At 37.9% G+C, this 27,929-nt stretch overlaps 1 protein-coding gene across 1 annotated transcript in view; it reads right to left on the bottom strand.

Annotated features, from left to right (window-relative positions):
* The window catches only part of MDN1 (midasin AAA ATPase 1), a 96,936-nt gene that overhangs the window by 4,763 nt on the left and 64,244 nt on the right, over positions 1-27,929 (bottom strand). The window contains exons 66-99 of the mRNA XM_051777767.1: positions 27,161-27,396; positions 26,396-26,491; positions 26,085-26,179; positions 25,238-25,362; positions 23,961-24,107; positions 23,676-23,785; positions 23,154-23,227; positions 22,781-22,967; positions 21,135-21,294; positions 20,836-20,982; positions 19,767-19,893; positions 18,733-18,838; positions 18,291-18,406; positions 16,630-17,109; positions 15,758-15,984; positions 15,261-15,407; positions 14,424-14,596; positions 13,886-14,047; positions 13,622-13,759; positions 13,255-13,396; positions 11,954-12,126; positions 11,578-11,721; positions 10,787-10,922; positions 9,834-10,150; positions 7,758-7,919; positions 7,311-7,412; positions 6,953-7,154; positions 6,322-6,492; positions 4,670-4,827; positions 2,743-2,832; positions 1,740-1,855; positions 944-1,118; positions 556-629; positions 348-462 (exon numbers count right to left, since the gene is read on the bottom strand). Of these exons, the coding sequence (XP_051633727.1) occupies positions 348-462; positions 556-629; positions 944-1,118; positions 1,740-1,855; positions 2,743-2,832; positions 4,670-4,827; positions 6,322-6,492; positions 6,953-7,154; positions 7,311-7,412; positions 7,758-7,919; positions 9,834-10,150; positions 10,787-10,922; positions 11,578-11,721; positions 11,954-12,126; positions 13,255-13,396; positions 13,622-13,759; positions 13,886-14,047; positions 14,424-14,596; positions 15,261-15,407; positions 15,758-15,984; positions 16,630-17,109; positions 18,291-18,406; positions 18,733-18,838; positions 19,767-19,893; positions 20,836-20,982; positions 21,135-21,294; positions 22,781-22,967; positions 23,154-23,227; positions 23,676-23,785; positions 23,961-24,107; positions 25,238-25,362; positions 26,085-26,179; positions 26,396-26,491; positions 27,161-27,396 (5,330 nt within the window). The remainder of the gene's footprint in view (positions 1-347; positions 463-555; positions 630-943; positions 1,119-1,739; positions 1,856-2,742; positions 2,833-4,669; positions 4,828-6,321; positions 6,493-6,952; positions 7,155-7,310; positions 7,413-7,757; positions 7,920-9,833; positions 10,151-10,786; positions 10,923-11,577; positions 11,722-11,953; positions 12,127-13,254; positions 13,397-13,621; positions 13,760-13,885; positions 14,048-14,423; positions 14,597-15,260; positions 15,408-15,757; positions 15,985-16,629; positions 17,110-18,290; positions 18,407-18,732; positions 18,839-19,766; positions 19,894-20,835; positions 20,983-21,134; positions 21,295-22,780; positions 22,968-23,153; positions 23,228-23,675; positions 23,786-23,960; positions 24,108-25,237; positions 25,363-26,084; positions 26,180-26,395; positions 26,492-27,160; positions 27,397-27,929) is intronic.

The raw sequence follows: 27,929 nt of genomic DNA on the forward strand, positions 1-27,929 counted from the left end.
TTATTTTCTTCAGGAATCAGTCAAGTCTGACAAACTTCCTCCTACTACTACTGTGGAATCCATGGCATGAAAACTTTCCAAAGTCCCACAAACTTTGATGGTATTTGGCGCTGGGGTACTCAATAGCTTGTACCCAAAATACTGTTTAAGACCCAATACAGAGAAAGATGAATGCTTAAAAGAGAAAACACTCCTCCCGTTACAAAATTATGACCACTGGATCTCTTTGTTATCTCAAATATAAATAACTGGTCAACATTACAGTGTGATCATGAAACCATGAAGCTGCCGATACCTTGTCGGGAAAAGATTGGCAAACCTGTTGCCCTAGAGGCATTCTTGTGTACCTGGGCTATTTTTGTTTTCTTCTGCTGAAACTTGCAAAGACGCAATATCCGTGTCCCTGACCGGTCACTGAACTGCTCATGGAATGGGTGCAGCAGCTGAACGCTCTCTCCAAAGCTTTAGAAAAGAAGAAAAAATTACAGCACAAAACTGGTATTTACATTCTGCTCTGAAGTCTTGAAGAAAACCCAGTATTTCAAATAAACTCACCTACACACAGCAATTTGTCCCACTTCTAGAAGAGTCAGTGCATTTCCAATAACTGCCAAGGATTCATATGCAAGCTGTTAAAAAAGTTACATCAAAAATAGGATATTCAAAGTTTTACTCAAAGCTCAGTATTAAATATGAAGAATGTTACTGAAATTAGTTTTCCATCATCTAGAAAAATAAATTAAGGGACTGCCTATCTTTTTACCTGTTACAGTTATGTGAGACAGTCACTGCACTAGTTCTGCATGAGGGCATCAGCTGATTGCTCTGGAATTACCAGTCGGACTTTTCAGCAACCACCAGCCCAGTATGAAATAGGTCAGCAGCTGACATACTCATCAACAAAAGGCAGTTTCTTCATACTTCTTCTGGGGTTTCATTTTACCTGTTTAGAGTGGTTGTCGATCATACTAGAGGAATCATCAATAGCCAAGCAAATCTGGTACTGTCGTTTACTGGGCTTGGTCCTTCGCAGCCAGATCTTATCTTTTCGGAACTGACTGGCGATATACGGGATCACTTTGCGCATGTTCAGTCTCTTCCCAGTTCTGTAGTCTCCTCTGGAAGTTAAGAAAAAAAGACACGGGGACAGGGATTATCAGCAAATATCTCATTCTGGAAATCCCTGGCCTATGCACCATATACACCAAAGTAACACTTTCTTTGTAAAATACAACAAACCCAAAATTAATAGTTTAATATTCATATCTAGTTATAGACAAAAATATATCACATTTTCAATGTAAGATGGATATTCAGCGTTTTTAAAAGAAATTTATATCTATGTGCCTAAAATGGAAGGCAGGCTTTGAATTTAGATTCTTCCAATTTGAAACAAGTCTAGATCTCTTAAAAAAGATTACTTAATGTTAAAAACAACATAAAATGTTTTGACATTTAACACAATCTTTGACTTATCTTTAAATGGTTAAGTTGATCACCTGTTGCACAGGAGAAAAAAAAGTAGGAGGCAGTACCCTCAGGATAGGTGCCTACTACTATATCATATTTGCTTTTCATAAAATAACCTAGTGTTCCCTTACAAAAGGAAATTAAATGCAGTTGCAAACAGGAATAATTACTATAAAGCAAGAATTACAAAGCTGCAGTCTTACAGAAGTTAAAGCTGCCAAAAACCAGGAGTTTAAAGAAACTGGAAGCCTCAGAAAGATCCAACTTACTTCAATTTGGCTGCCTGAGTGGGTTCCAGTATGAGTCGCAGCTGTTCACAAAGCTGCTGTGATAGAGGAGCTGTCAGTACTAAATACCTCTGCCACAACTGTGCTGCTTCCTTCTCCTAAAACATTACACAAAGAAATAAAAGTGAATTATGAAAAAACCAAAAAAGTTGGAAAGTACTGTCCGAAAAAAGAAAACAAGCCTCAGTGTAGGAGGGGAAGGCAGTAAGCAGGGAGCTACCAGCTAAAACTGTGAGGGTGTCTCCTATGACAATTTGCATTCAACTTAGGATGCTTCTGGCTGCTACAAAGCTGCGACATGCAATGATCTTTTCTCTAGGGGTACCCAAAGCAACTCTGGCATTGTTGTTGATACAAGATGATCTTGGAACAGCCAGGTGCTGATAGCTGGTATTACAGAAAGGCAAACTGTGAAGTCCTCTAGGTTCTTCACTGACCGTCAAAAATTAAAATTAATTAAAATTCAGCACAATTCTTGAGGCTCTACACTGGCAATTATATTCAAGAAGTAATTGCAAATATGGTTCACAATTCATGTAAACTAGAGCAAGTACAATATTCTGGTTTTGCTGTTGGGTCAAACTCCACCACTGCAACTGAAGGAGATGGCTTCTCTTTATCATCATTTTGTGGAAGTGGTGTGTCCAGCATTTAACTGAAGGTGACAACTCAAAATGGAAGGAACTTGACAGGACTAAGAAAAATGTTTTTAACTATGCAAGTTTTAGAAGTCATTATCAACAGAGTAACTTCCTGCACATAGCACATTCAAACAAGATCTGAAACATCATCCTGCTTTAAGAATTATGTAACTTTTTTTCAGAAGTAGTTAAACATAATAACAAAAATAGCATCTAAATCATGTGATTTTGAGTATTTAGATTGCAGCCTGTTTGGTTTCCTCAATGTTTTAGCAGTAAAACAAGATAAAATAATGCAACAAAGGATTCTTATAACAAGTTTATATTAAAATGAGGTCACAAACCTCCTCTGGAGTTCCAGGCTGCTGTGTCTGCCAAGCTTCCAATTGTCTTTCAAGTTCCTTTCTTAGCTCTTCAGGATCTCTAACAATGTGCTAGAAGTGTAGTTATGCAATTTATGAGACAGAAAAAAAAAGTTTACACATCTGGTGACCCCCAAAATATAGCAAACCATAAAAAAAAGTATAAATGCATTGTTCTTATTCTTTTAGACACGAAAAGACCTGAAAAACCCCACTTGAATGAAGATTCTAAATCTTTTCCCCTTTAATAGTTTCCATGTACAGGAAGGATAAGTATGTCCCCAGAAATACCTCCATATGTGACATAATCAACATAGAAAGAAAGCTAGGACATGTATGATACCAACACTGAACATAATAAAATACAGAACTTCAAGATAAATCAGTGAAATTGTCTTGACAAATTCCAGATTTAATGACAACATAATGGAGACCAAACTATTGGATGCTACCTATCTAGTATGTTCCAAAATATAGTATACTTCACTTAACTATGTTTTTTTAAAAGTTTCATTCAAACCACTTGAAGGATTGAATGACATCTTCCTCTTTACCTCCCAGCAAATACTCTTTGATAAGCCCTTCTGTTAAAGGATGCTCAAGCTTTATGATACTTCTTTTACTTTCACTGTGCTTTCAGTGACAAGCTCTGCTCCTGACTTACAAAACCACAGTTTAGCCAAACAACACTATATGGTCTGCATAACTTGCAGACTTATGGATTAAGGAAAATAAGCCCATGATTGCAAACTCAGTAGTCCCAATAACTTCTCATTCCTCAAGAAGCAGCAGCTGTCCCTTCGGTCACCGACTGCAGGTTTAAGGAAGGGAGGAAGAATACACGTGGAGGGGACTTCTTTCCTCTCCCTTTTGCTGAAAGGTGATGACCTGCACTTTTCCCCCAGCAGCATCTCTCCCCTCCCCTTGAACTGGTGCTGCAAGAGCTCCCCCTCCTGTTCCACGTTTTGCGTGTCAACTGGAAAATCCCCAAGACCGAAAACAGCAGGGACCTAACTATTCTGACAACAGGAGAACACTCTTGCATTCAGCAGCCTTTTTCCAAACAGCTGCAACATTTGGCATTAAGATGGAAGCACTTGGTGTAGCTGGCACACAATCCTTTACGTGGTATACGTAGAAACAGTAAAATACTGCCTTCCAAGTATGTACTTGGGACACAATACTATTAGGATGAAAGGTCAATACTTCTAAAAAAACAGAGACTGAAAATATTTTTACTTTATCAACTGGTTATCCACCACCATGTGCTTCTACACCTTAGTCTTTATGATAAAATGTGCTTTTTCACAGCCAACAGTTTGCACTGGGAAACTATGAGTGTCACATGAAGCTCTAGGATTTTCTAGGTTATGATAACATTTTCTGAATTGAGACATTTATAAAAAGCTCAAAAGGTTCTAAAATACTTGCAATCAGCTTTTATGAAGAAGTAGTATACTGTGATCAATTAACTGAGGTGAATTCTTTGTCCACAACAATGTTTTAAAGTCACTGATGCCTAGCTCCCTCATCACTCTGAACCCTTCTGTTATCTTCAGGCTACACATTTGCCTATTGCTTTCCAATCTACCCAAGCCTTTCCTCTGCAGATTCATCTGTGCAAAGCAGTTCTTTACAGTTAGAAAAAAAGAAGTTTTTTTAAAAAGTGACATGGGAAGGTTCCACCCTAAGGATGGGGAGGACTTTTCATTTTAAAGGCATCTTTCAGCTGCATATACAGCAGTTAGTTGTTACTTTTCATTCTGCTATTAAATAATAGCAAGCTACTCAGTTGTCTGAACACAAGTAATTCTGAACTTTTGCATTCATAGAACTCCATTAACACAGGTCAAGTAAAAGAGTCTATTTCTGCTACTGTATCTGTAAGAAGGCAAACTGGGTATCATACCTGGGTAGTGTCCATCAAAAACTGATGGGATGTATGTATAGTCGAGTCCTTGCTTCTCTCTGGCTTCTCTTCAGTCACCTTTGGCACCTTTTCTGTTGCAGAGTCATTGACATCCTCTGAGTCAAAAGTCTGGATCTCTGGCTCCACATCACCTGGTCCTACAACCACAAAACTAATTACTAACTTTGTGGATCACACATCACACAAGAAGCAATATTGTATCCTGACTCTTTTATGAAGCATCTCACATGCTTTGTAGTGCAGTCCAGACGTAACTTTGCTTAAGAGAAGTGCCCAAATTTTAAGACATTTAATTCTAGGAATAGGATGAATACATCTTGCAACTCACTGGAACAGATGAATATGCATTTCCTAAAGGAAATTGTTTTTCTCTGTTATAACCTGCTTGCCAAATGAGTGAACAGATCTTTATAACCTGAAAATTACATTAGTGAAGTATGTTTTTTTGATGTTCATAGCCTCTCTGACAGGATGACAGGAAGTATAAAGTAACTAGAAAACATTCAGAAAATTATCATTAAAAAATGGCAATTTTTTCTTAGCTTTTACACTCTTGATCTTAACAGAACAGTTTTCTATAAATCAAAAATCAATTTACAAATAAAGGAATGGATTAAAGATTTTCTTTTATAATTGTTTCTACTATAGTACACTGTTTAACAACTAATTTTTACATAATTATTTTAAAGGAAAAAATATGACACTGTAGGAGATGTTTCAAAGATTCTAGTTTTTCAGAACAGCCTGTTAGAGAATCATGTGGAAAAACAAATAGACTGATTCCATGCACACCTGTACCATAATGCAAATGAGTCTAGCAAGATATTTAAGTGATTAAACCTGAAAGGAGTGGAAAGCAAGAATATAGGTTTGTAAGAGTTGTCTCCCCTCTCTAGCCAGCCTGTGTGTTGTTTGAGAAGAAAACTATAAAATTCCAAACTATGCTGCATTTACTTAGATTCATCAAAATTAAATTATTCTGATGCAATTGGCAAGAGATGCTTTTATCTTGCTTATTTTGGGGGAAGGGGGGGGGCTGGGTGGCTGACAAGTCAGACCTGTCTTCTCATCTACCAACCATTTGCATCCAAGAGCCATTTTCTGTTAGCAGCTTGGGTTTGTTTTGTTTCATTCCCACTTAAGGAAGAAACCAGTGAGATAGTGACAGTCTGGTGCTTCCTCACCGGATGTTGTTCAGACCAGCTCCTCAAATTCTTGCTAGGTTTTTTTTTCAGAAGTTATAATTAAAAAGTTGAGTTATGTGGTGCTGATGGTGGTGACACTGGAATGCATTGTTATATGCCAATTAATTAAGTGAATTGGCATTGTGTTGAACAGCGGGGAAGTGTTTGCTTTTTATTTCTTCAAAGTAGTGGATAAAGATTAGAGACCATTAACTTGAAAGAAAGCAGCAAACCCCTCTGTCACTCAACCAATTTAGCAAGGCTAATGCTGAGTAAGAATACTTCTGCAGAAAAATCAAGTAAGAGCAGACATTTTAGTCTTATGAAACATCTTATGACAGATGAGTCGTATGATATTCATCCATTACATGCAAATGTAAATACCTACATATACATTTAAAGATCCACATCAGTGTATATTTAAAATGTTTTTTTAGGTTAATGTACCAGAAGGTTTAGTGGCAGTAGACTTCTTTTTTTCTGGTTTCAGCTCTTCTGCATCTACTGTTGTGAGATCCTCATTCTGCATTTCTGTTTCCATAGCTGCATCTTCAGAATCTCCCTCTTCCTTTTCTTCAAGAGGCATGATAGATTTCTCTTGCTCCTTGCTAGCTACATCTGTACAAAGACAACAATACTTATTAAGGGGCAAGTGGAAGGAGAAGTAGTCAAGTTGCAAAATAAATGTTGCATTCTGAGGCCACTGTGAATCAGTTTTAGTGAACTTCAGAAGAAATATGAACTATTGTCTCAGACCTCAGTTTTATCTTTCACTGTGCTGTGTTGTCAGTGAGCTCTTGCCCTGGAAACCTGATATACTGAAGTAAGATTTGGTGAGAACAGATTTTAAATATGTTTATTAAGCTAAAATCCATTTCATGAGTCAATTCAGTATTTTCAAAAATGTTATTGTTAGTTTGAATCTGACTGCGAAAGAGTAGCATTTATCATAGCAAAATGGTGTTGCAAGGATTGTTAAACATAACTTTAAAAAGCAAACAGAGAAAATTACAGCAAATTGGACTGTTTCAGGATTTGATTCTGCAATAACTCTTTACACCCAGAAATGCCACCATACCATATGTCTGTGCATCATAGCATTCAGAGCTTTGTTTAATATGTTCAAATGCATCAGCCTCCTCCACGTTTTGTTTAGGCTGAGTTGTATCCTGCTTTGCTTCACTGCTGGATTCTGTGGTTCTCAGTCGCTTGTGGATATGTTCATTGTGATCTCCCATTGAGCGTTCATTGTCTGCCCGGCCAGGCTTCCTCTTGAAACTCTGAAAAAGAATAAATTAACACCATGAACTTCAAGTGGGGTGTAACCCAACACTAATGAGAGCAGTGTTCTAACAAGGAGAAACTGAGTCCTGCCTATTTGTTAATATTCAGACATTTAAATAAAAATTTTAAAAAATTAAAATGCAGAGATGAACCTGGGTATTTTTTCTGCTTTGCTTCTGAGAAGCCATCCGGGCCATGCGTGTGGATTCATGGCCTTCTGATTGATTTGCACTTGCAGCTCCAGTTCCACTTTCCTGAAAGAAAAAAAAAAAAATTCAACTGTAACTGTAGCAACTACTGTAAACAAATTTCAGAAGGAAGTTCTGCTACCTTCTGTTGTGAATGACAAATAGCTCATATAAATATTATTCTTATGGAGAGCAGACGAGCCAGTTCTGCAGCTCAACAAATACTCTAAACTTACCTTTACAGGAGTGAAAACTGCAGGGTATCTACATGGTCTTCAATTTTTTTCAATGAATTTATAACTGGTGTAAACTGAATCTTATACACGGTTCTTAAAATTTATGGCAGCAATTCCTCAATTGTAACTCGAAAATGTATTCACAAATTTAGCATTTTTAACTCATGTAGTTTACCTCTTTAGACTGGTCTCTTTCTGAAGCCTCTCCAGCCAGCTCAACAGCACTGTCACTCTGCAGGTTTTCTTGCCCGGTCTGCCCTTGTGTTTCATGTTCCATTCTTTCCTCAGCCTCAGGAATCTGTTCATCCATCTCTGAATTATCTTTACCATCTTCTTCCTGAAATAATGATTATTTTAACATTCTAAAAAACATCAGGAACTGGGTATTATTGAAAGGCATTTAGAGAAGAATGCAGTCATCAGGCACAGTCAGGATGGGTTCACAGAGGGAAAGTCCTATTTAACTAATTCCATAGCCTTCTGTGATGAGGTCACCAGCCTAGTAGATGAAGGGAAAGCAGTGGATGTTTTTTTTCTGGATTTTTAGTAAGGCTTTTGATACTGTCCCTCATAAGTATCCTTTTGGACAAGTTGTTCAGCTGTGGGATGAGTGGATTCACAGTGTGCTGAGTGAAGGGCAGGGCTCAAAGGGTTGTAGTGAATGGGGCTATATCTGGCTGGTGACAAGTCACCAGTGCTGTTCCTCAGGGCTCAGCTCTAGAACTAGTCCTGTTCAATATATTTATCAATAATTTGGATACAGGAGTTGAATGCACTGTTAGCAAGTTTTGCTGATGATACAAACTGAGAGGTGCTGTTGACTCTCTTGAGGGATAAGAGGCCTGGCAGAGGGATCTAGACAGATTGAGGCACTGGGTTATGATCAGTGGGATGAAATTTAACAAGTACAAATTCTGGATTCTGCACCTTGGATGGAATAATGCTGGGCACAACTGGGAGAGAAGTGGCTGGAGAGCAGCCCTGCAGAAAGGGATCTGGGGGTGCTGACTGACAGCAGGCTCAATGTGAGTGAGCAGTGAGCCCTGGCAGCCCAGAGGGTAATCCCTGTCCTGGGGTGCATCAAACAGAGCAACACCACATGGTCAAAAGAGGTGATTGTCCTGGTCTGTTCAGCGTTGGTGCAGCCTTGCTGTAAGGCTTGATATGCATGCAGGTAACCCAGGCTGTGGCTAAAGTTTTAAAGAAAACTTATTTTATATTCTGCAATATATATATATATCTTAATGATGAATACAGCTATCTGAGAAGATGAAAACATCAACCTGTTTTGTTGCTTTTATAACAACACCTTTTGCATGTGCAATAAAACTCCTGGCTGAATTCTCCCCTGTGCTTTATGGCCTTCCTGGCCCCCCTGCAGGGGCCTCCAGGCATGTCTGTGAGAATTTTATCACTTGTAGCAAGAGAGTTACCTCTTGGCAGACAGATAAAGAGAACATACACAGCATCCTGCATCAGAACGAATTCCTTCCCACATTAAAGCTTTTCCCTGGCAGCAAAAGTTTCCTTGAGCAGGAGGAAGCTCTCCCTCCTCACTATTTCTTCTGAAGGTCTCTTGCACCTACACTCACCTTGAGCACTGTGTACAGTTGTGGGCCCCACAATTTAAGAATGATGTGAAGGTCCTTGAATGTGTCCAGAGGAGGGCAACAAAGCTGGTGCAAGGGTTGGAAACAGTGTCCTATGAGGAACAGCTAAGGACTTTGGGCTTGTCTGGTTTGGAGAGGAGGCTGAGGGGTGACCTCATTCCTCTCTACAGCTTCCTGAGGGGGCGTAGAGAAAGAGATGCTGACCTTTTCTCCCTGTACCCAGTGATAGGATGCATGGGAATAGTCATTAGGAAGCATTTCTTTACTGAGAGAGTGGTCGATGCCCCAAAGCTGTCAGTGTTTAAGAGGCATTAGGACAACATGTTTAATAACATGCTTAAATTTTTGGTCAGCCCTGAAGTGATCAGGCAGTTGGGCTAGATGATCACTGTAGGTTGCTTCCAACTGAAATAGTCTATTCTGTTCTAACACAAGGCCAAGGAGATAGTAGGAATACAGATAGCAGAAATACATGTTTAGTAGTAAGCACAGCTCTTATTTTGATGAAGATTCTCACTAACATTACACCTACTTAATGTCAAATTTGTTTCAGAGTATCACAGAACACCATCATTTCTTAACTCTCGTGTAAGGTAATTAAAACAACAAAGAAAATCAGGCTTTTATTTATTACTCTCTACCTGAGGTTGAAGGCCTTGGTCACCAGCAGGGATCCCCTTGTCTTCAGTAGATTCATTTTTTGACTCATCAGGTGGCTGTGACTCTTCCTCTTCTTCTTCTGCATCCTCAGTGTTCCCTGCATTTTCTTCTTGATCATGAGCATCTTTGTCCCCTTCATCTTCCTTCTCCTCTTTATCTTCAGAAAGGTCTTCTTCAGCTGCTTCTGCATCTTGATCACCTCTTTCTGTCTCACCAGTATCCTCTTGATTCTGTTCTTCTGTCTTCTCTGCCTCATTTAAATCCACAGGTTTCTCATCTATTTCAAAAGCATTCTCTTCTGGATTAAACAAAAAATCAGAAAGGTGTATAAAACTTTCAGTAAAGTACAGAGACTGAATATTACAGATATTTGGAATAAAACTGCCCAGCCTATATAAAAAAAAAAAAAATCTTAAAATATTGAGAGTTCTATACACAGAATCTATGATTTTCTATAGCAAGATAATTCCTTTAAATGAAAATTGGTTTCTAACTAACAATACAGTAGGATGAATTCCTACTAATTTCCTTTAACCTAATATTTCTGAGGGTCAGTTGACTTAAGAGTACAAATACTTGTAAGTACAATAGAACAAAAAAACCCCAAACCACAAAAGCAACTGGTCAATTAAATAAGGAGCTTCCAGCATAAGACAGGGTATATCACTTGGATAGTGTGAGAAAGGCTGCTCCACAGAGTTCACGAAAGGGAGGTAAAGGAGAATGTTGTAATGTTGAGTTCTTATCTGGCCTGCATTTGGTATGTTGTTATTTTGATACACAGAAATGAATTTGCAGCTTCTTGGTGGTTCTACAGAATCTCACCACCACCTCTCTTCTTTCTATAGAGAAAAAGGGCTCATTATCTCATTGTCTCTCCCTATTTTCACTTGGCTTTCATCTAAGAATCTGTAGAGAGATTTTTCCACTGTACCTTCATCCTCTTCCTCCTCATCACTCTTCTCATCATTCTCCAGATTCAAATTATCAGGAAGGTCCAAAGGTTCAACTTCAGCCTCCTTTTCTTGCTGGCCGTGATAAGGATCTACTTCATTCTCATCATACTCACGCTGCCAGCAAAAGAATGGGGGAAAAAATAATAGGCATGTAATAAGTGTGAGGAAAGGCAAAGATAAGACATAAGATTCTATTGTATTCTCTAGGACAAAGAAATACTGGATACAATATTACATTCTGATCAGTTAAGAATGGATTTCCAGTGGTAAACATCCTCACGCATAAAGTGCAGAAAGATTAATTTCAGCAAATGCATTTACATAAACTGGTGGTACTTAAAACCAGAATGATTTGTTTTCAAAATCCAATTTTCCTAGCTGAAACATTATAAACAGAATTGGCATCCTAGCAGAATCTTCAAGCACACTGTACACAGGTTTTAGGAAGAGTTCTGCATATTTAAAGTGTTTCTGCTGCTAAACACAACAGAATAAGAGTTTTTTCTGTTAAAACATCAATTCAGTGTAAAGCCTGTTTTGGCAGCTATTATAAGTTCAAGTTAGTGCAAACAAAAATTGTTTCTGGAATATGGATCAGAAAATATATTTATAATATAATGGATATAATATGGTTTACTTTTAGCTCTGAAATGAACTAACTTTTTTCACTATTAAGTAAAGAGCATTTAAAATTCTCAGAAACATGTGATATGAGCAACACAATGTGGTTTAACAGCAAGATACTCCATGCAGTCCAAATAATTTTTACCTCATCAATTTGTTCATGGATTTTCTCTTTGTTTCCACTATCCTCTTCCTGTTGCTCTTCTTCCTCATCCTTGGGAGGCTGTTTTTTATTATCCTTCTTTCCTGTCCCCAAATTGTCATCTTTTGCAACGAGCTCTGAATCCTCCTATTAACCAACAAATCCAAAAGAAACTCATTTATGCTACCCAGTTCTCAAAGTCTCAGTGATAAGACATCATTTCCTACAGAAAAAAAGACGACACTAAACAAAACTTATCCCCTTAAACTATCCCTTTCCAGAATCAAGAGCTGTGAAAAAGAGCTCACACTCTAAGTCACACCAAGTTCACAGGGTTTAATTCCTTCAATACTTTTGTTCCCACTCGTTTTCTCTTTACCTCATCCATTCCTGGTCCCGTTTCTTCTGTTTTACTACTACTAGCATCTTCATCATCTTCATCATCTTCATCCCCCCAGAGCCTTTCATCCAGTTTATCATCAGCTTCAGCATTATCAAGATTTCCCATCTGCTTATCAAGTTCCTCCTCTTCATCTGAGTTTTCCTCATTTTCTGTGTACAGTTCAGAATGTGTTTCAGTACAGAAGAGATAATGTTTTTGTTAACTTCATAAACAAAAAAGCAATCATACCTAGCATCTTAATTTCATCACCCTATGCAGCTGAGATAGGTGGAAAATGACACACATGCACCAACACCCAAACAATCAGGGTCCTAATTAAGTGCTTCCAAGTCTTGTGTTCACACACAGCATTCTCTCCCTCCAACTAACAAGTCCCACGTGTAAAACCTGGATGATTTAAATTCTCTGTTCCTTACCTTCAGTATCCTCCATTTTCAAAATATTTTTTGCATTACCAGTTTGGGGAAGATCCATTCCACTTTACCTATTTATTAGTTTTGGAATCTCCCTTCTTGTGCAGATGAAATTATTCTTAGCATTTTCTCAGAGATTTGGAAGTGATTAACACTACTGTAATTTCTAAGCTACATTAGTTTCAGATGTTCAAGCTGTTACCCTTCAAAGCGAAGAACTGCTACCTTTTGGGTGAGTAGCAACTCAAATCTACCAAATGTTGCTCATTTATCTGTTTTAAAAAGGTAAACTTACATTCTTTCCATTGCTTAAAAGTTAGCAATAACTTCATAGTCACATTCCGAAATTAACTGCAGCCATGTTCTCAAAGTATTCTGATGATCTTCAACAGTTCCACAAAGTCTGTGACTAGTTTTAAAAGGTGTCTATAGGTCAACTTACAACAGAAAGAAAAGAGTGTCTCCATTCCAAAACCATCACAGTGAAAGGAGATAGTATTTCCTTCGTACGCTTCTTTGCATTCCTATTAATACTTCTAGTACCCAAATGGCACTACTGGGAAAAGGTTTTTCACCCAGAGGGTTGGTTGGGCACTGGAAGAGGCTCCCCGGGGAAGTGGTCACAGCACCAAGCCTGTTTGAGTTCAAGAAGCGTTTGGACAATGCTCTCAGGTACATGGTGTGACACCTGGGGATGGTCCTGAGCAGGGCCAGGAGCTGGACTTCAATGACCCTTGTGGGTCCTTTACAACTTAGGATATTCTTTGTTGTAGAACACAGACTTTTCAGTATATGTTTTGTTATACAAAAGTATCAACCATCTATAACTTTTCTTACAAGTTTGCCATAGTGGAAGAACCAAACCTTTTTTCTCCTGTTCTCCATCATGCATTTTTCCTTCAAAGTCTTCTGACATTTCAATTGCATTGTCTTCTCCTTCAATGTCTGGTTTAGAATCTTGATCCTCTTTCTCCTTCTCTTCACCCTTTCGAAAACTGTCTTCTATCTGAATTATTGGTAAAGTCAAAAATTACAATGGATCTTGCCTATGTATTAAAGCTTATTTAACTACCACAACAATATTTATAGCTGATATGCAAAATTAAAAGCCAACAGAAATAGGATACTGAAGGTAACTTCATGTTTCTTTTACCCGAAACATCCACACTGTGGATTTCAGGAGCTTTTTCAGTTTTACTTCAATTAAACAAGACCAACCCCAAACACTTGCCTGATCTTCACTTTCTATTTTGTCGCTCACATCCTTCGTGCCTTCCCCATCTCCAATACCACCATCCTCATAATCATGAAACTCTGTTGCTCCCTCTCCAGCCTCATCTTCAAGCAATTCTTTTGGCAGACAAAACCCCTACAAAGGCAAACAGAAATGCAAAACCTTCTGTAGTAGTAAGTACATCTTTCAGCTTAGTTTCTACTAAAGACTTTTGTACACCTTAAATATATGCTTACCATATATCCACTGTTAATAACTTACTTTTTGGGCAAGCTCTGTAAAAATGCTGGTTAGAACAGAAAGCAATTTTCCAGTACTCCTGTGAGACGCCAGTGAAACAGTGAGATAGAACAGGAGAAGATCTGAATACTTGCAGAGCATGGGCATTAGACGCACCAGCAAATAGCAGGACTGGTTGAAGAACTGCAGTTAAAACAAAAACCAGCAGTCAAACATGATTTGGTACATACTGAGATGTACCTCAGAGAGAGTGATGATACCGACTGAAAACAGATGCTCAAAGCAAACGTATCAGTGGACGAGTTTAAGTACAATTTCTAAAGTTTCTGGAGCTTTTTTTAGATGTTTCACAAAAAACTAAAGCTTTGTCTTCTCACTAAAGGAACATCTGGCTTTTGCACTACAGAAGACTACCTATATTCGGCCATAATTTCTCACATGCTTCTAGCTCTGAGATATTGGGCAAGAAGCAGCAATGCACGTTTAAGTGCCGAAGTTCACAATTCCAAATCTCTTGAGACACCTAAAGCCAAAAGACTCTTGAGAAGAACAATTTTACCTTATGTTTATTTGAAGTGTAATCTTCCCCATAGGATTTCAGGATTTCAAGGAGTTCTGAAACCTCTGAAATTGCTTTTTGCACATGTAAAGAATCCAAATCAGCAGAGAGATCTTCATCCAAAAGTTTAGTTATATGTCCTGCTTTAATCACATCAAATGAGGCTGCATCCTCTTTGTTTGAAATACATAAAAAAAACCCGGAAATCAAGTCAGACATTCTAAAAACGTTACAGTAAGCAATCTAGAAATTCCCATTCTATCTATTTAAATAGAAACTTCTACTAAAATGGCAATTTCCTTGTGTATTGGTACCTCTGCTAGACACACAATTTAAGAAATTTTAAGGTTTGCATAGTTTAAACTGTTTTCCCCACTGTAAAATACATGCAGGTATTTCCCCAAAAATGCCAAGGCAGTTGGAAAGGATTCAGAAAGGTTTATTTTGGAGGCAAGGACACTAAAAACTTACAAAAACCTGACAGTGCTGCAAGACAGCACCAGGCCTCAGGGAAAAGACAGGTTCCTGCGCTCTTCCAGGGGTTTTTTTTTTGTCTTCTCTGTGTCCTCCCCCACCCTCTCCAGCCCGAGGAGGCCCTGTAAATGTCTGAGAACTTCTCTCTTCTGCATAGCAGAGAGAGAGGCCTCACTCACCACCCTCTCTGCAACTTTCTCTGAAATGTGGAAGGGGAAAAAAACCCATTTACCCCTCTTGAGAGCTGCACTTTGCAGGCAGAAAAAAAGCTTCCCAAGAGAAAAATGAGTTCTAGTTTCCCATTACAAATTGTTCTGAAAGCGCACCTACCCCTATACCACTGAGGTAAATTAACAAATTTACCATCTTCCTCTGGAGATTTTTCTTCCTCCTTTTCACCTTCCTGTTTCCTCTCGACCAAACACTGAATGGCATAGAGAACAACACGGATCACAGTTTCCACTTTTGTTGTGAACTGCTCCATGAACTCTTCATCCGACTGTTGATTTCCTTTTAAACCATAACACAGGTAGTTTTACATGGAAACACATCAGATTACAAGTTTCTATGCTTTCCTTATCCAAGGACCATGACACCATTATGCAATTTTTTCTACACACTTCTACCAAAATCTTGCTAATCCTGACCTACAACTATGGTGTAAGATCTGTCGTCAACAGTGATGGTAAAAAAAATTATACCAAACAAATTAAGTCTGGACAAAATTTTGCAAGTTTGAATTTCATGAAGTGTTTTTGGGTATCAGAATGAACACAGGGCCATCTTCAACAATACCCAAACTAATGAATTCTTGTGTCTTTATCTATATTACAAACCAGGCAAAGAAAAATTGTCCTTACCACTGCACTTGGACATGGAAGCAAGAAGTTGTGTTCTCCAGGCTGTGAAGTCTGCAGATGTATTACTAACTTCTTCCTGAATATAGCTTAGGCTCTTGATTAGGGCCATCTGACTTGCAGCTTGCCTGTCTTCCCCATTTGGAAGAAACAGGGACTCTATGCCTTGTAACTGAGCTGAGACTTCCAGCAAACAACTCACAGCTGATGTGCAAACTTCAAAATCTCTCCTGCAACAGAAATACCATAATAGTGAAAGAAGAACAAACAGTCCAATTTAAGATTAAACCTTCTCTTGAGGCATGAATAAGGGAGAGGTAGCAGATGTTGGTTAGAGCATGGTGCTAATAACAACAATGGCCCTGTATGGGACATTCACTTAAAAGTTGGACTTGATGATTCTTGTGGGTCCCTTTCAACTCAGAATATTCTGTGATCTCCCATCTTGAATTTATTAAATAAAAAGTTTGACAACAAGCTTATACTCACATTGTTTGAAGCAGAGAGAAAATCAGAGAATTGTTATTAAATAAGCTACAGTTTTCTTTTAAAATAAAAATTTCCTCACTAAATTGACACTTGAATTCACCTCATTAACTAAGGAGTTATGGGGATGAAATCCTAGGAGACCAAAGACAAAGGGAGAAGCTGAGATGGAGCAGTTTTTCTGACTTGTCAGGGGAGTGTGAGAAGACATACTCTCCTCTAAAAAGTCAGGCACTGCATTTTGCAAAAAAAATTAACAGAAAAAAATGTTTCAAAAACACCTGAACCCACTTCTCAAGATATGCATAGGCAAACATTTACAAGATGACTTCAAACTTCTTATATGAAAACAAAGGAGAGATTCAATTTCATGCATATGTAGAACTCACCAGGAGTAAAACAAGGTCTCGCGTGACTGTTGTCTTATTTTGTCCACTTCTGCTTTCATTGCCTTCACATTTGCCAGCATCGTGGTCAATTGTGTAGCCACCTGCAGCCATAACTGATCCTTATTTCGCATCCTACATCCAGGAGGCAATTGCTCAATTGTTACTGGAGACAAGTATTTCAGCTCTGAGGGAATCAGGTCAGATATTCCCGTAAAAATGTTTCCAATTTCAGGTTCCAAACTCTGAAAAATGTTTGTTTTGACATCCGTCCTTTCACTGTCAGTGCACTTGGCTAACTCTTCTTTTGGGCAGCACTGGATAAACCAAGACAGCTCCTCGAGAACCATCATGCACTGCATGGAAAGTTGCTGCAGTTTGTCAGTCCACTGTTGAATACTGTCTTGAGGAGGAAATGCTACGTTGTATTCTCTGTCAGCAGTCAACCTAGAATCTATCTCTTGTATACAACTCAGGAGGTTCCTAGTTGAGAAGAAAGAAGAAGTTATAATCACTGATTTTTATGTTATACTTCCCTTTTGAAAGCTCAACCTTCAGTCTAAATTAATTAAACATAAACTAGATAATATGGACTCAGTGGAAGCCAAACTTTATCTGGGAAAACTATAATGACAGGGTATTTAAAAAAAAATTTTTTTAATTAGTGAATTTTTCTCTCCATTGCATTGAGTTGTCCTGAAAACAGGGTTTTGTAATATTTCTCACAATCTATACCATTTTTTCAAACAATCTTTAAACTCCTGGCCCGATACTCAAATACTGTTCATTTTCCTCACTATAAAAGCAAATTAGATTCTAGCACCCCTTCATTCTCTGCTGTGTAACAGTCAGCTCATAAAAATGATTAGTCTGATTTGTGATGAAAGTCACAGTAGTGCAGATAAATATCTCAGAAGTCTTACTATTCCTGCAACTGTAATGCTGAGGGGTTTGTTTTGTTGGTTTTTTTTCATTTGGGTTTTTTTCAGGTTTCATGGGGTTTAAGTAAATTTTGCACCAGTAATTTCCAGTCCAGATTTCCTTCTACATACAAAGGTACAAGCTCCTAACCTGACTTCAAAAAGTTTCATGGATTACAGTAGTAGTGAGCACAGATATGCCAAACAATGGTGGAGTTTGCAATTAAATTGATGAGTCAAGCAATGGAGTGAAAAATCAAGCGAGAAAGATTTCTTACACACTTTTCCTTTTAAAGTTTTCATGCAAGATTTAGTATCTCCCACCCTTCTAGAATTTGTCTTTGTAAGCTCTTTTTTTTTGTTGTTTTAGCTCAAAGTAGCATCCAGATCATTTATTTGCTTCAGATCAAGCCAACAACTTGAATGTAACCAAAATTAACTTAGGCCAATACCAAATGAGAGAGATTTAACGATCTGTAAGTTTAATGGTTTAACTGTGTTATTTCATGGTCTTCATGTATGCCTAACTTGTTTTCCAAAATTATTTTGATTCCAAAATACTGGCTGCAGTGATAGGATCAACTTAAATCTTTTCTACTAGGCTAAATTGAGGGGAGGAGAGAAATGGGGAAGCAGAAGGAATTTTTTTATTTTCTTCTACCTTATTTTCCATTTTTATTGAACTGAATTGCTTACTGTCAAGACTCCTTGCCAGCATTTAAAATGTTGGAAAATGACAAATACCTCAGTAAGACCCACTGCTCTGTCAATGCAGTAAGAGACCGTCTCTGTCTGACAAGCATCTGCAGCAGGTGTGCAGTGAACCCTCTGCATCGTTCAATGCTACCTAATCCAATATCCTAAAGAAAACAGATACAGAAAAAGTGGGAGGGAACAGTTAGATGAACAAGCAGACAATAGCATTCTGTGTCCCTCCATTTCATTTCACTGAGCAGGCTGAAAGGCTATGGTTTAATTGAAAAAGTCTTAAAACACAGACAAGAGTTATAATTATTACAGTTTCCCCATGTTCATCTTTTCTGCATCTTCCATATATCTTGCATACAAATTCTATTTTCAAGTAGTTTCTGCAACATCACCTTTCTGCTACTAGAAAATTTCAGTCCAAGCTGGTAAAATGAAGTTAACAGAAGCAGGATTTCTATTTTCGCTTCGTTGTTTTTACCTTGGCAGGTGCTAACAGTGCTGTCTGGAGACGAGAGTGACGTGCAAGTGACCGATAGAAGTACTTCTGGCATCCATCCCAGGCAGAAGAAATCTCTGTCAGCAACCTGACAGAGCACAAAAAGTCTGGTATTAGAAAGTACCTCAGCACATGGAAGGCATTGGGTCAGCTCTTCAACCTAATAATTTTGCTTGTAATTTCTTGTTTTGCAAATGCACTGATCTTGTAATTCTTCATTTTCTCTACAAGTATCCTAATCTTAAGAAAACACTTAATTTTTATAATAAACTCTAAGGAAATCCTAAGTGATAGCATCGAGATCTCTATTTTTGAATATCATCTAACACTTAAAGAGTGATTTTGTTTTTCTTTCCTCATGCAGATAAATCCAGCTTCATACGGAAGCCTTTATTTTGGCCTTGATAAAAGATACCATACACTAAACCCTAACATCTGAGGAGGATAATAACCAGCATGTCTCAATGACAAAAAAAAAGCACTTATTGCCTGAAAACAGTAAGAAAACATTAAAAAGCATCTTTCCTCTAGGAAAGTTTTTCCAGAAATGCCCAGTTTGAAGTGTATGTATTCTTCTCTTGAAATATCCCATTATTTAATGAAGACAAAACATTTAAGTAATCTCTGCAAATCACAACTCTCTTCAATAAAAGCATTAGCAGCTTACACTCTAATATGATGCTAGGAAAGCATCCCAGGCAAAGCAGGACAGTGGAGGAGGGCTAACTGAAACCTAATTCATGGAAATAATGAAACTGAGGGTACAGTTGTCAAAAGTGCAAATTTAAAAAAAAGCCAAAACAAAAAAACCCACCCAACCCTTGCTCATTTGCACATCCCAGTGCAGTATGTACAGGATTCTCAAACTGAGAATTAATGGGAGGAAGGAAATATGCCAAAGCCTGACTTAATTACAGTCCAGAAATCCGAGTCTAAATCAACATGCAATGAATTCTATATATTCCAACTGCAATTAACACAATCTAAAGGTAAAAAATACTTGTACATGTACATACATGTCATCCAGTTCATGTGCACAATTCAGTACAGCCAATGCACTATGCAAGTCCAGTGGATGTAGGTAGAGCACTTCATGATAGTCTTTTGAACGGGACCATGAAAGACCTTTCCGGTACGACAAACCTGGAATGACATCCGAGCACACATCCCTTCATTCTTTTATATGAGAAATGTCACTCCACTATTAATGGTATTAAGATATAAAATCTTCTGATGTGGTTTTCTGATGCTGTCTGATTTTGATAAGTCTTTGAACATGCTGCAAGTTTTGTAATGTAAGAACATATTGTAGCTTAGCTATTTCAGCTGAATAAAGCTGAACAATGCAGCTGAAATAAGACAAACATAGACCTGTGTGTATAAAGGACTTTTCACCACTCCTGGTCCTTTAAGAAAGCTGAGTTAGGGGTCATCACCTCCTTTTAAAGATATGAAAAGGTTGATAAATGAGGAAAGTAAAGGTGTCACCTGAAGTCAAAAATGGAGCCCAGTAAAGAATTTGAATCCCATGTGTTAATTAAATATTCATAGTATGTCATTCCTCCAGCACAGACTTCACAGGGCAGTGATGGCAGATGTTCCTTTGTCACCAGTGGGTGCAAAAAATGCCATTAATAGATCATTCAGTGTCCAGAACTCAACCACACCTCTGTCAATCTGATCTCTGACAGTCTGTCAACTGAGAGATGGGCTCTCATTTAATTAGCTAACTTCATTTCACTTTTATATCAGAGAAGGGTTACAAAGTAATGAGCTTTCCTCTTGTTTCTAGAAGCTGGGCAGTGACTTCTGACTAGAGATAAAGAAGATTTCTGCTACAGAAAAGCTACTGTTACAAATCTAATGGAATGTAAGAAAAATAGTAAGTATTTGAAATGGCAAACACACCAGGCCTCATAGTCAACAGACAAAGAGAGAGACTTAAATGCTTCTAAATTTATTAGTTACTTAATGACTTTAAGAAATCATATTATATTATGGTGGGTTTAGATGTATTGGCAAAACTAATAAAATGCTCAAGAACTTTGTACTTTTAAACCAAGCCTATTTTTAGCCAAAGCTCACCTGTTTTAGCAAGACTTTTAAAGAGATCTGACAAAGCCCGTTGCTTTTGCATCTGAATATGCTTTGCCTCTGATTTCTGCTTCTCCTTAGTTGCTGTCTGATCAAATGTTAAATTTTGCAGTTCAGCTACAGAAACAATAATACCACCTGTATAGAAGACAGCAGACAAAGGTAAGAGATGTGAAAATTTAATGTACACAAAGCAACCATGGGAAGACAGTCTAGGGTACTTTTTCCTGATTTGTTCCATTTATTTTACAAAGGTCAACTGTAGTATGGAAATCACAAGAATACCTAACCTGTGAACTGGTCAAGATCTTCCACCAGACTTAAGAATGAATTATTTTCTGTAACTGCTGTACACATCTTCTTCATTTTTTTAGTAAGCTTAGGCAGACGATACTGAAGAGATTCTGTATGAAATGTAATGCCATCCTGACATACTTCTGGGAGTGCCCTCTGAGAAAAAAATGAAAACAAATTATACACATATACTCAAAGCTGTCTTGTTTTACCACTTAGGGTAAATCATTGCAAAAAGAAGGGCTGAATTCTGCATTCATCTGAAATCCCAAAACACGTCATATGATCCTTTGAACAGTTCAGCACCAATACTTGAGGAAAATCATAATACATGCATGTCAGACATACATTAGTTTTAAAAACAATCAATCAAATGGAAGATGGTATGATCCTACTGTCTTAGGTGTTTGTCGTTACCACTTCCATAGAGGTTATCACTGCTTCAGGTCAGCTTCCTCTGCCTGACAAGCTCAAAAGCACAACCCTAAATCACTAAAGCCCCCAAGGTGTTAGATAAGAACACCCTCACTTAGTTTTCACTAGACACAAATTTTGTTCCCAAAGAACAACAAAACCAGTATGCAAGTAGAAATCATTAAATAACGTAAGTAATTACCCAGCATGTCCAAAGCTAATCCCTAGAGTTTGTTCAATTTAAGTTTGCATGCATCTTCTTTAAGGAATGAAGACAACTTGAAACTTCAAGAAGTAAAACCAATAACCCTATTAACTATCAGTAATAGGTTTGGAAGTCACCAACTAACAAACCAAACCCTCAATCAATCAAGCACATTAGATTTGCATTAGATTACTGCCTTCTCACTCTACCCTCCTGACTGTCACAGGACCCGTGCAAGATCAGCCCCATCTTGGTCTGAAGAAACTGAACAAAACTGAGAGCAACTTAGCATAAAACTGAGAGTAACTGAGCATTTCCCACTCACTGCCAAATTCTGATGGGTTACAATTGTCTCCTTGCATCTTATTAATAAAAATTAATGATGTGAATAAGAATCTGTTTCAGGAAGAAAATTAGCTGACTTCCTCCCTGAGCTGGGTAACTTAATTGGAGATATACAAAACTGAGACACTGTGTAGTCCAAGCTAGTCCAAGGCAAATGTTCACAGTACACAAATTGCCAGTCAACAGCAAATGTAAGACAATGTAGTACATTCCCCGTTTCATCATCCAAGCCCAAAGTGATTCAATATTTAATAAGAGCTTATGTGCGCACGAATCCTACAGCTACATGATCATGTGTTTGGGTCCTTGTTTAGAAAAAAATGAGCTAATAATAGTTTCAACTTGCAGTCTGTTTTACTGCACTATTAGGGAAGTAACAAATTGCTGCAGACAATACGTAAGGAACTTGGAGATGAAATGTGTAACTGCCTCATCTCTGTATTAGAGCACAGACACTGTGCCAGATCAGTACAGATCATGCTTGTCTTTCCATGCTGCATTCCCACCCATCTGCAGTGTTTCATAACACTGAACACAAGTAAGATTAAAAAAGTTTATGATATATTCAACAGATTTGACACTTACATAAGATTTTTCTGCATGAATCAGTGAAAAGCAACATATGGATGAAAATAGAGAAAATATTCTACCCACATGTGGAATAAAGAACACAGTTACCTGTGTTCTAGCAGAGAGAATCTTTCTTAATGTGTTGTTTAGCCTCTGAACTTTGGTTTCTTTGTTCTCAGATTCCTCCTGCTTTTGCATGCAGTCCAGCTGCTCTTCCTTACCAATTTCCACCAAGGCAGGCTGACACGGCTCATCCAGAACAACTTCAAACTTCTTCATGAATTTAAACAGGGTTCTGATTACCACAGGAAAGCAGAAATGTTACTGGGTTTTATAATCCTAGAAATCTCTCATCTACTTGAAATAAATGTTTCCACTGCGTTATGAGCAGAAGTATTCTTACATTCAAATTTAATGTCACAGAGAAATCATCTAGAAGGAAGTTTCTAAATAGGGACCTTAATTTCAAGTTCTGAGTTACCTGCGTATTTTTTCAACTGACTGCTTTATAGCCCAGAAGCTGACATCATTCCACTTGGAAATTTTCACAAATTCCTATTAGGAAAATAAATCATCAATGGGATTACTCATATAAATAAAATTAAGTATTTCCATATCAAAGATGATCTTTAAAGCTGATCAGCTATGATGATGCGGTAGTCTTAAAATGCAAGACATTTCAATAAGTGAGCAAATTATTGCATAGACATCTTATTCTATTAATATATGTGTTTATGCTAAAACTGCTGCATAGCCAAATGCTGTGAAATATAAATGGGCTTCACCAGTGGGCAGAAATTTTCATGGATAAATGGGAATGATCAAACCTTAAAGCCTTCAACCAGCCCCCCTCCCTCCCCCTCTAAAATAAATTCCTGCCAAAGAAAATGTGTTGTAGGGATTTCAGTGGCCAACAGAACTATTATATACAAATTCAAATAATATCTGCTCCACCCTTCCTTTAATTAGATCAGTGTATTGTCTGAACCAAGTTTCGTTTTACCTTAAGTTCCTTTTCTATGGGTTGACGAAGTTCAGTGATTCTGGCCTCAACACACACTGAAAACTGCTTATAATAATTGTACAGATTCCACAGTATGCTGCACAGAACATCTAGAAGGGACAGACAATAAAAATCTTATTTTACAATAGGATATTCTTCAGTATCACGATGATAAATGCACCCCAGCTCTTTCTGGAATCACAAAGTTTAGCTTGGAAAGTCTGGAATACCCGATGGCCATATTGCTGTAAAGGTGACTCAACACAGGTAATGCTGTCAACTTACCCTTTTCTGCTACTTGAGGCATCAGCAAGACATGGCAGTGGAAAACCAGTAGTGCTTGAAGCCGTGCATGAAACTCTCCCAGAGTAGAGCCTTCAATGAAAGCCTGCAATGTGCTGACCAGGGTTTTCAGATCCATTTGCTCAGTTTCTGAACATTGCATCAGAAATTTAGAGTAGAAGTAAGGGAAAACAAACCAAAAGATCAACATGAAAATTGTGGCCTGCTCTTTGTAAACTTTCAGCTGAAACATCAGGTCTTTGTTAGGAAAGATTCCAAACAAAATAGGAAAGAGGCAGGGAGGGGAAGAATTCTAATTTAATAAGAAGTAAAACCAACAAACACCACAGTGGAAGAAAAGAACGGGGAACAAGAGGTAACATTAAGATAGCGACTGAGAAGGCCATTTAGGTGTCCAATTTCAGAGTCCATCAAGTATTTAAAGAACACTTGCTATTCTCTATAATGAATGGCTTTTTCAGTCATAGTGAGCCATACTACGAATTAGTTGCTGCCAGTTCCTTAACTCCTCAAAAATCATGAAAATAGAAATATATCATAGACGAATCTGGTAGAGAATACAGTGTATTACCTATAGAAGACATACATAACATGGGTTATATAATATAACCCAAGGATCTGAAGCTCATCAGAAGTGCATTAATTAATCCTGAGATTGGAAGAACTCTGCCTCATGCCAGAGGATACTGCTTTCATCTTTATAATTCCATTAAACTGGGGGAGGCAAGCGACCGAGAGCTGTATTCTTTACCCTATTTTATGTAATGTGAACAGCTGCAGACAGATTTGCTAAGAACAGCATGTACCAAAACATACCAGCTGTAAGAATTCTTTAGGCTTTATACACAATGTTCAAAGCAGTTCAGCTCCAATATGAATAATGCTTTCTATAGCTAAAAAATGAGAAGCCTTTTTGAGTTGCAGTTGGAGGCATCCTACCCTCCAAATCTGTTTGAAATGTTTATATGTGCATGACATAAGCTGCCATAGTTCTACGTTCTTTTAGGTGCTTTTTACAGACATCTTTTTTTCTTTACACCACCTACAGTGTTGGCCCTATGAGCCACAGGTGGTTTCAGAAACACATACAAGCAAAGTTCACTCCATACATAAGACCTTATACAGTCATGAAATTTATTGTAGGGCAAAGAACTACACTTGAAAGTGCATTGTCAAACTCTGGCATTTAGGATCTTAATCAAGCATCCTTAGAAATTGCTAGAACTGCAGCACACATTCATTTTAAGGCAAGCACTTACCTTCTGTAGTTGCCTCTGTCTGCTCTTGAACATACTTCTCAATCATCTGATAGATTGAGAACCAGTGCTTTGTGGATTTCTCTACATGCTGTTTCATAATATTGTCCAAACTTACTGACCAGCAACTGGAAACAATAAGGAAGGAGAGAAAAGAAAAAAAAATAAAGCAAAAATATCATGGGTAATTTGGGCTTCAAAACAACACAAACTTTATTCTCTGTTTCTACTAAACTAATGGAAGATTTAACAAGATGGAATAATCTGCACACATGCTTAATATATACATTCAACTCTCGAGGATCACTGCTTTGCCAATAGTATGAAGTATGAGAGAAGAAGTGTGAGAACTAGGGATGGTAAAACAAAACCCATCAGAGGCAGGTTCAAAAATTTCTTTTGCTCAGAACTTGAGGCAGGCTTGTGGAATTCCTGATCATGGCATACTGTGGCTATAAAAATTTTACATGGTCTTAACAGGAGACCAGACAATAATTTTTAAGGAAAATTTAATGTGGGGGTTGTTAAACAGACAAAACACTGCAGGTTGAGTAAACCCTACGATGAAAACAGGAGAGCACTGGGAAAATACTAGGATGAAATACTGTAGTTATCTGTCCTGCTTCTCCTCCTCTCCTGAGGCAAATACATAGGGTCTCCACAGGTTGGACATGCTCATTCTGAACCACTACAGCTGCTAATGGGGTTTTTTTCCCCACACATTTTTACAAGGACAGGCACATAGAAGCATTTTCCACAATTAAGGCAATTCACCATTGGACTGTGCCTTCATATGGAGACGGAGGGTTACAGTATCTAAGAAAAAGCAGTATGGAAGGATAGTTCTTACTTCAACTCCAATCTACGCCACTGAATAATCAGTTGTGTGACCAAATCAAGATGTTTCCGCAAGGACAAAGCTCGACTAGCATTTTCCTCCCAGTCCTGGAAAACAAAAAAGTTACCCTTTATACAAAGACAGAAATTAGTCCTTGCATGGCAAGGCTCGCAGTACTTTGGATACTTCAAACTGTCAGCCTGGAGCAAGTTCACTTCCTCAAATCCTGGCAAGCACACTGCTTTCATATTAAAAACATGGTATCCATACAAATAAAGAAGTATGAAAGAGAAAATAAAACTTCCTCTTAGCTTTTTTCTTACCTGTGCTTTTGCAAGAAGAATTTCCAAGCCATTCAGGAACTTTGAGAGAGGACTAGAGAGTGGAAAACTCCGGATTCTGTCCAACACAACTAACAGCTGCAGAATAAAAACACAAGCATTCCACCTATAGTAAGAGTTTTTCAACAAAAGTAGTCATGAAGTTAAGTTAATTTTTATAAGTGTAACCCTCCCCTGCAAGAAGTAAGAATGGTTTTGGGTTGTTTTGTTGTGTTTTTTTTTTCATTTTTAAACTGCTTTCTCAATTTAGTATAAGCTCACTACTAGTTCAGTGAAGACCGGTGCACTTGGGGAAAGGAGCACAAATGACCTAATGCAAAGACTTCCAATAGAATCTGAGTTTCTGTATTGCTCTTAAGAAATGTAACCTGATAGTCACACAGGTCCCATAAGTGGGACTAAAAATAAGCACACTAAAGAATTAGGAAAGAAAGAACTTTGGAAAATAACAGGAGCACAAACAGCAAAAGACCTCAGGGATCTCTGAGCTATGGCAGACTGAAGATTGCTTAAAGCTCTAAGAGTAGGCAGAATACCACTTAACATTTCATAGCTAAAATAGAACAGCTAATAATACCTAATACCTCTAAAGAATAAACAGATATGACTTCAAAACATCCGTGTAAGAATTACAGACAACATCTAGGCAAGAATATGAACCTCTCTGCATGTTTATGCATATCTATATACATAATGCAATCCTAAAATGCTCCAGTTTCCCCCAAATACTTGTTGAGGTGTTTTTACCTGCACGAGTACTGGATGCTCTGGCCATTCCTGCAGTAGCCCATTTATTTCTTTAGCAAAATTATCAAGTACAGGTTGGCACTGTCGGACTTGCTGAATATTAGGGTGCTGGTAGAAGTCATATGGGCCATCTTGCTGCAGCACAAGATCTGAAGTTAATTCCTCAAAAAAGGTATTGCGAAGAAGAGTGCTAAGTAGAAGCTGGCTTCCCAAAAGACTATCATTCATTTCGGCACCTAGGAGGCAAGTAAGGAAGACATCACACATGCAATTAATACTTTTTCGGTTGAATAGATGAAGTTGGGGACTTTCTTCCCCTGTACCCCAAGCCTTAGCATGTTAGACTATGCCACTCATAAATAATGAGATGGGAGTGTGGAACAAAAGAGACATAATTAGAGTTTATATTCTCTATTTTGTCAAATTTTTCTGTAAAAGTAAAATCAGCATCCTAAAGGTGGGTTGTGATCCTGTCAGAAGAACACAGGCTCTGTGGAAAAGTAACTCAAAACACAGAAAAATCCCACATACATTACACCTCAGATATAAACACAAAAACAAGGTACTGTAGAAACAGCAGCCCTTATATGCTTCACCTTAATTGCACACATACATCTGTTAGATCAGAACTGAAATATACAGCTCTGCTATGAAAAGTGATGATCCTGAGGTCTCGCACAATTGCTTGAAACAATTTACATATCAAGTGTTCCAAAATTCAGGCTGGGAAAAAATAAAAAAAAAACCCAAAAAACAAAACAAAACAAAA

The sequence above is a fragment of the Manacus candei genome, unplaced genomic scaffold (assembly GCF_025592945.1).
Source record: "Manacus candei isolate 608988 ecotype Guabito, Panama unplaced genomic scaffold, ASM2559294v1 h1tg000011l, whole genome shotgun sequence".
Taxonomy (NCBI): Eukaryota; Metazoa; Chordata; class Aves; order Passeriformes; family Pipridae; genus Manacus; species Manacus candei.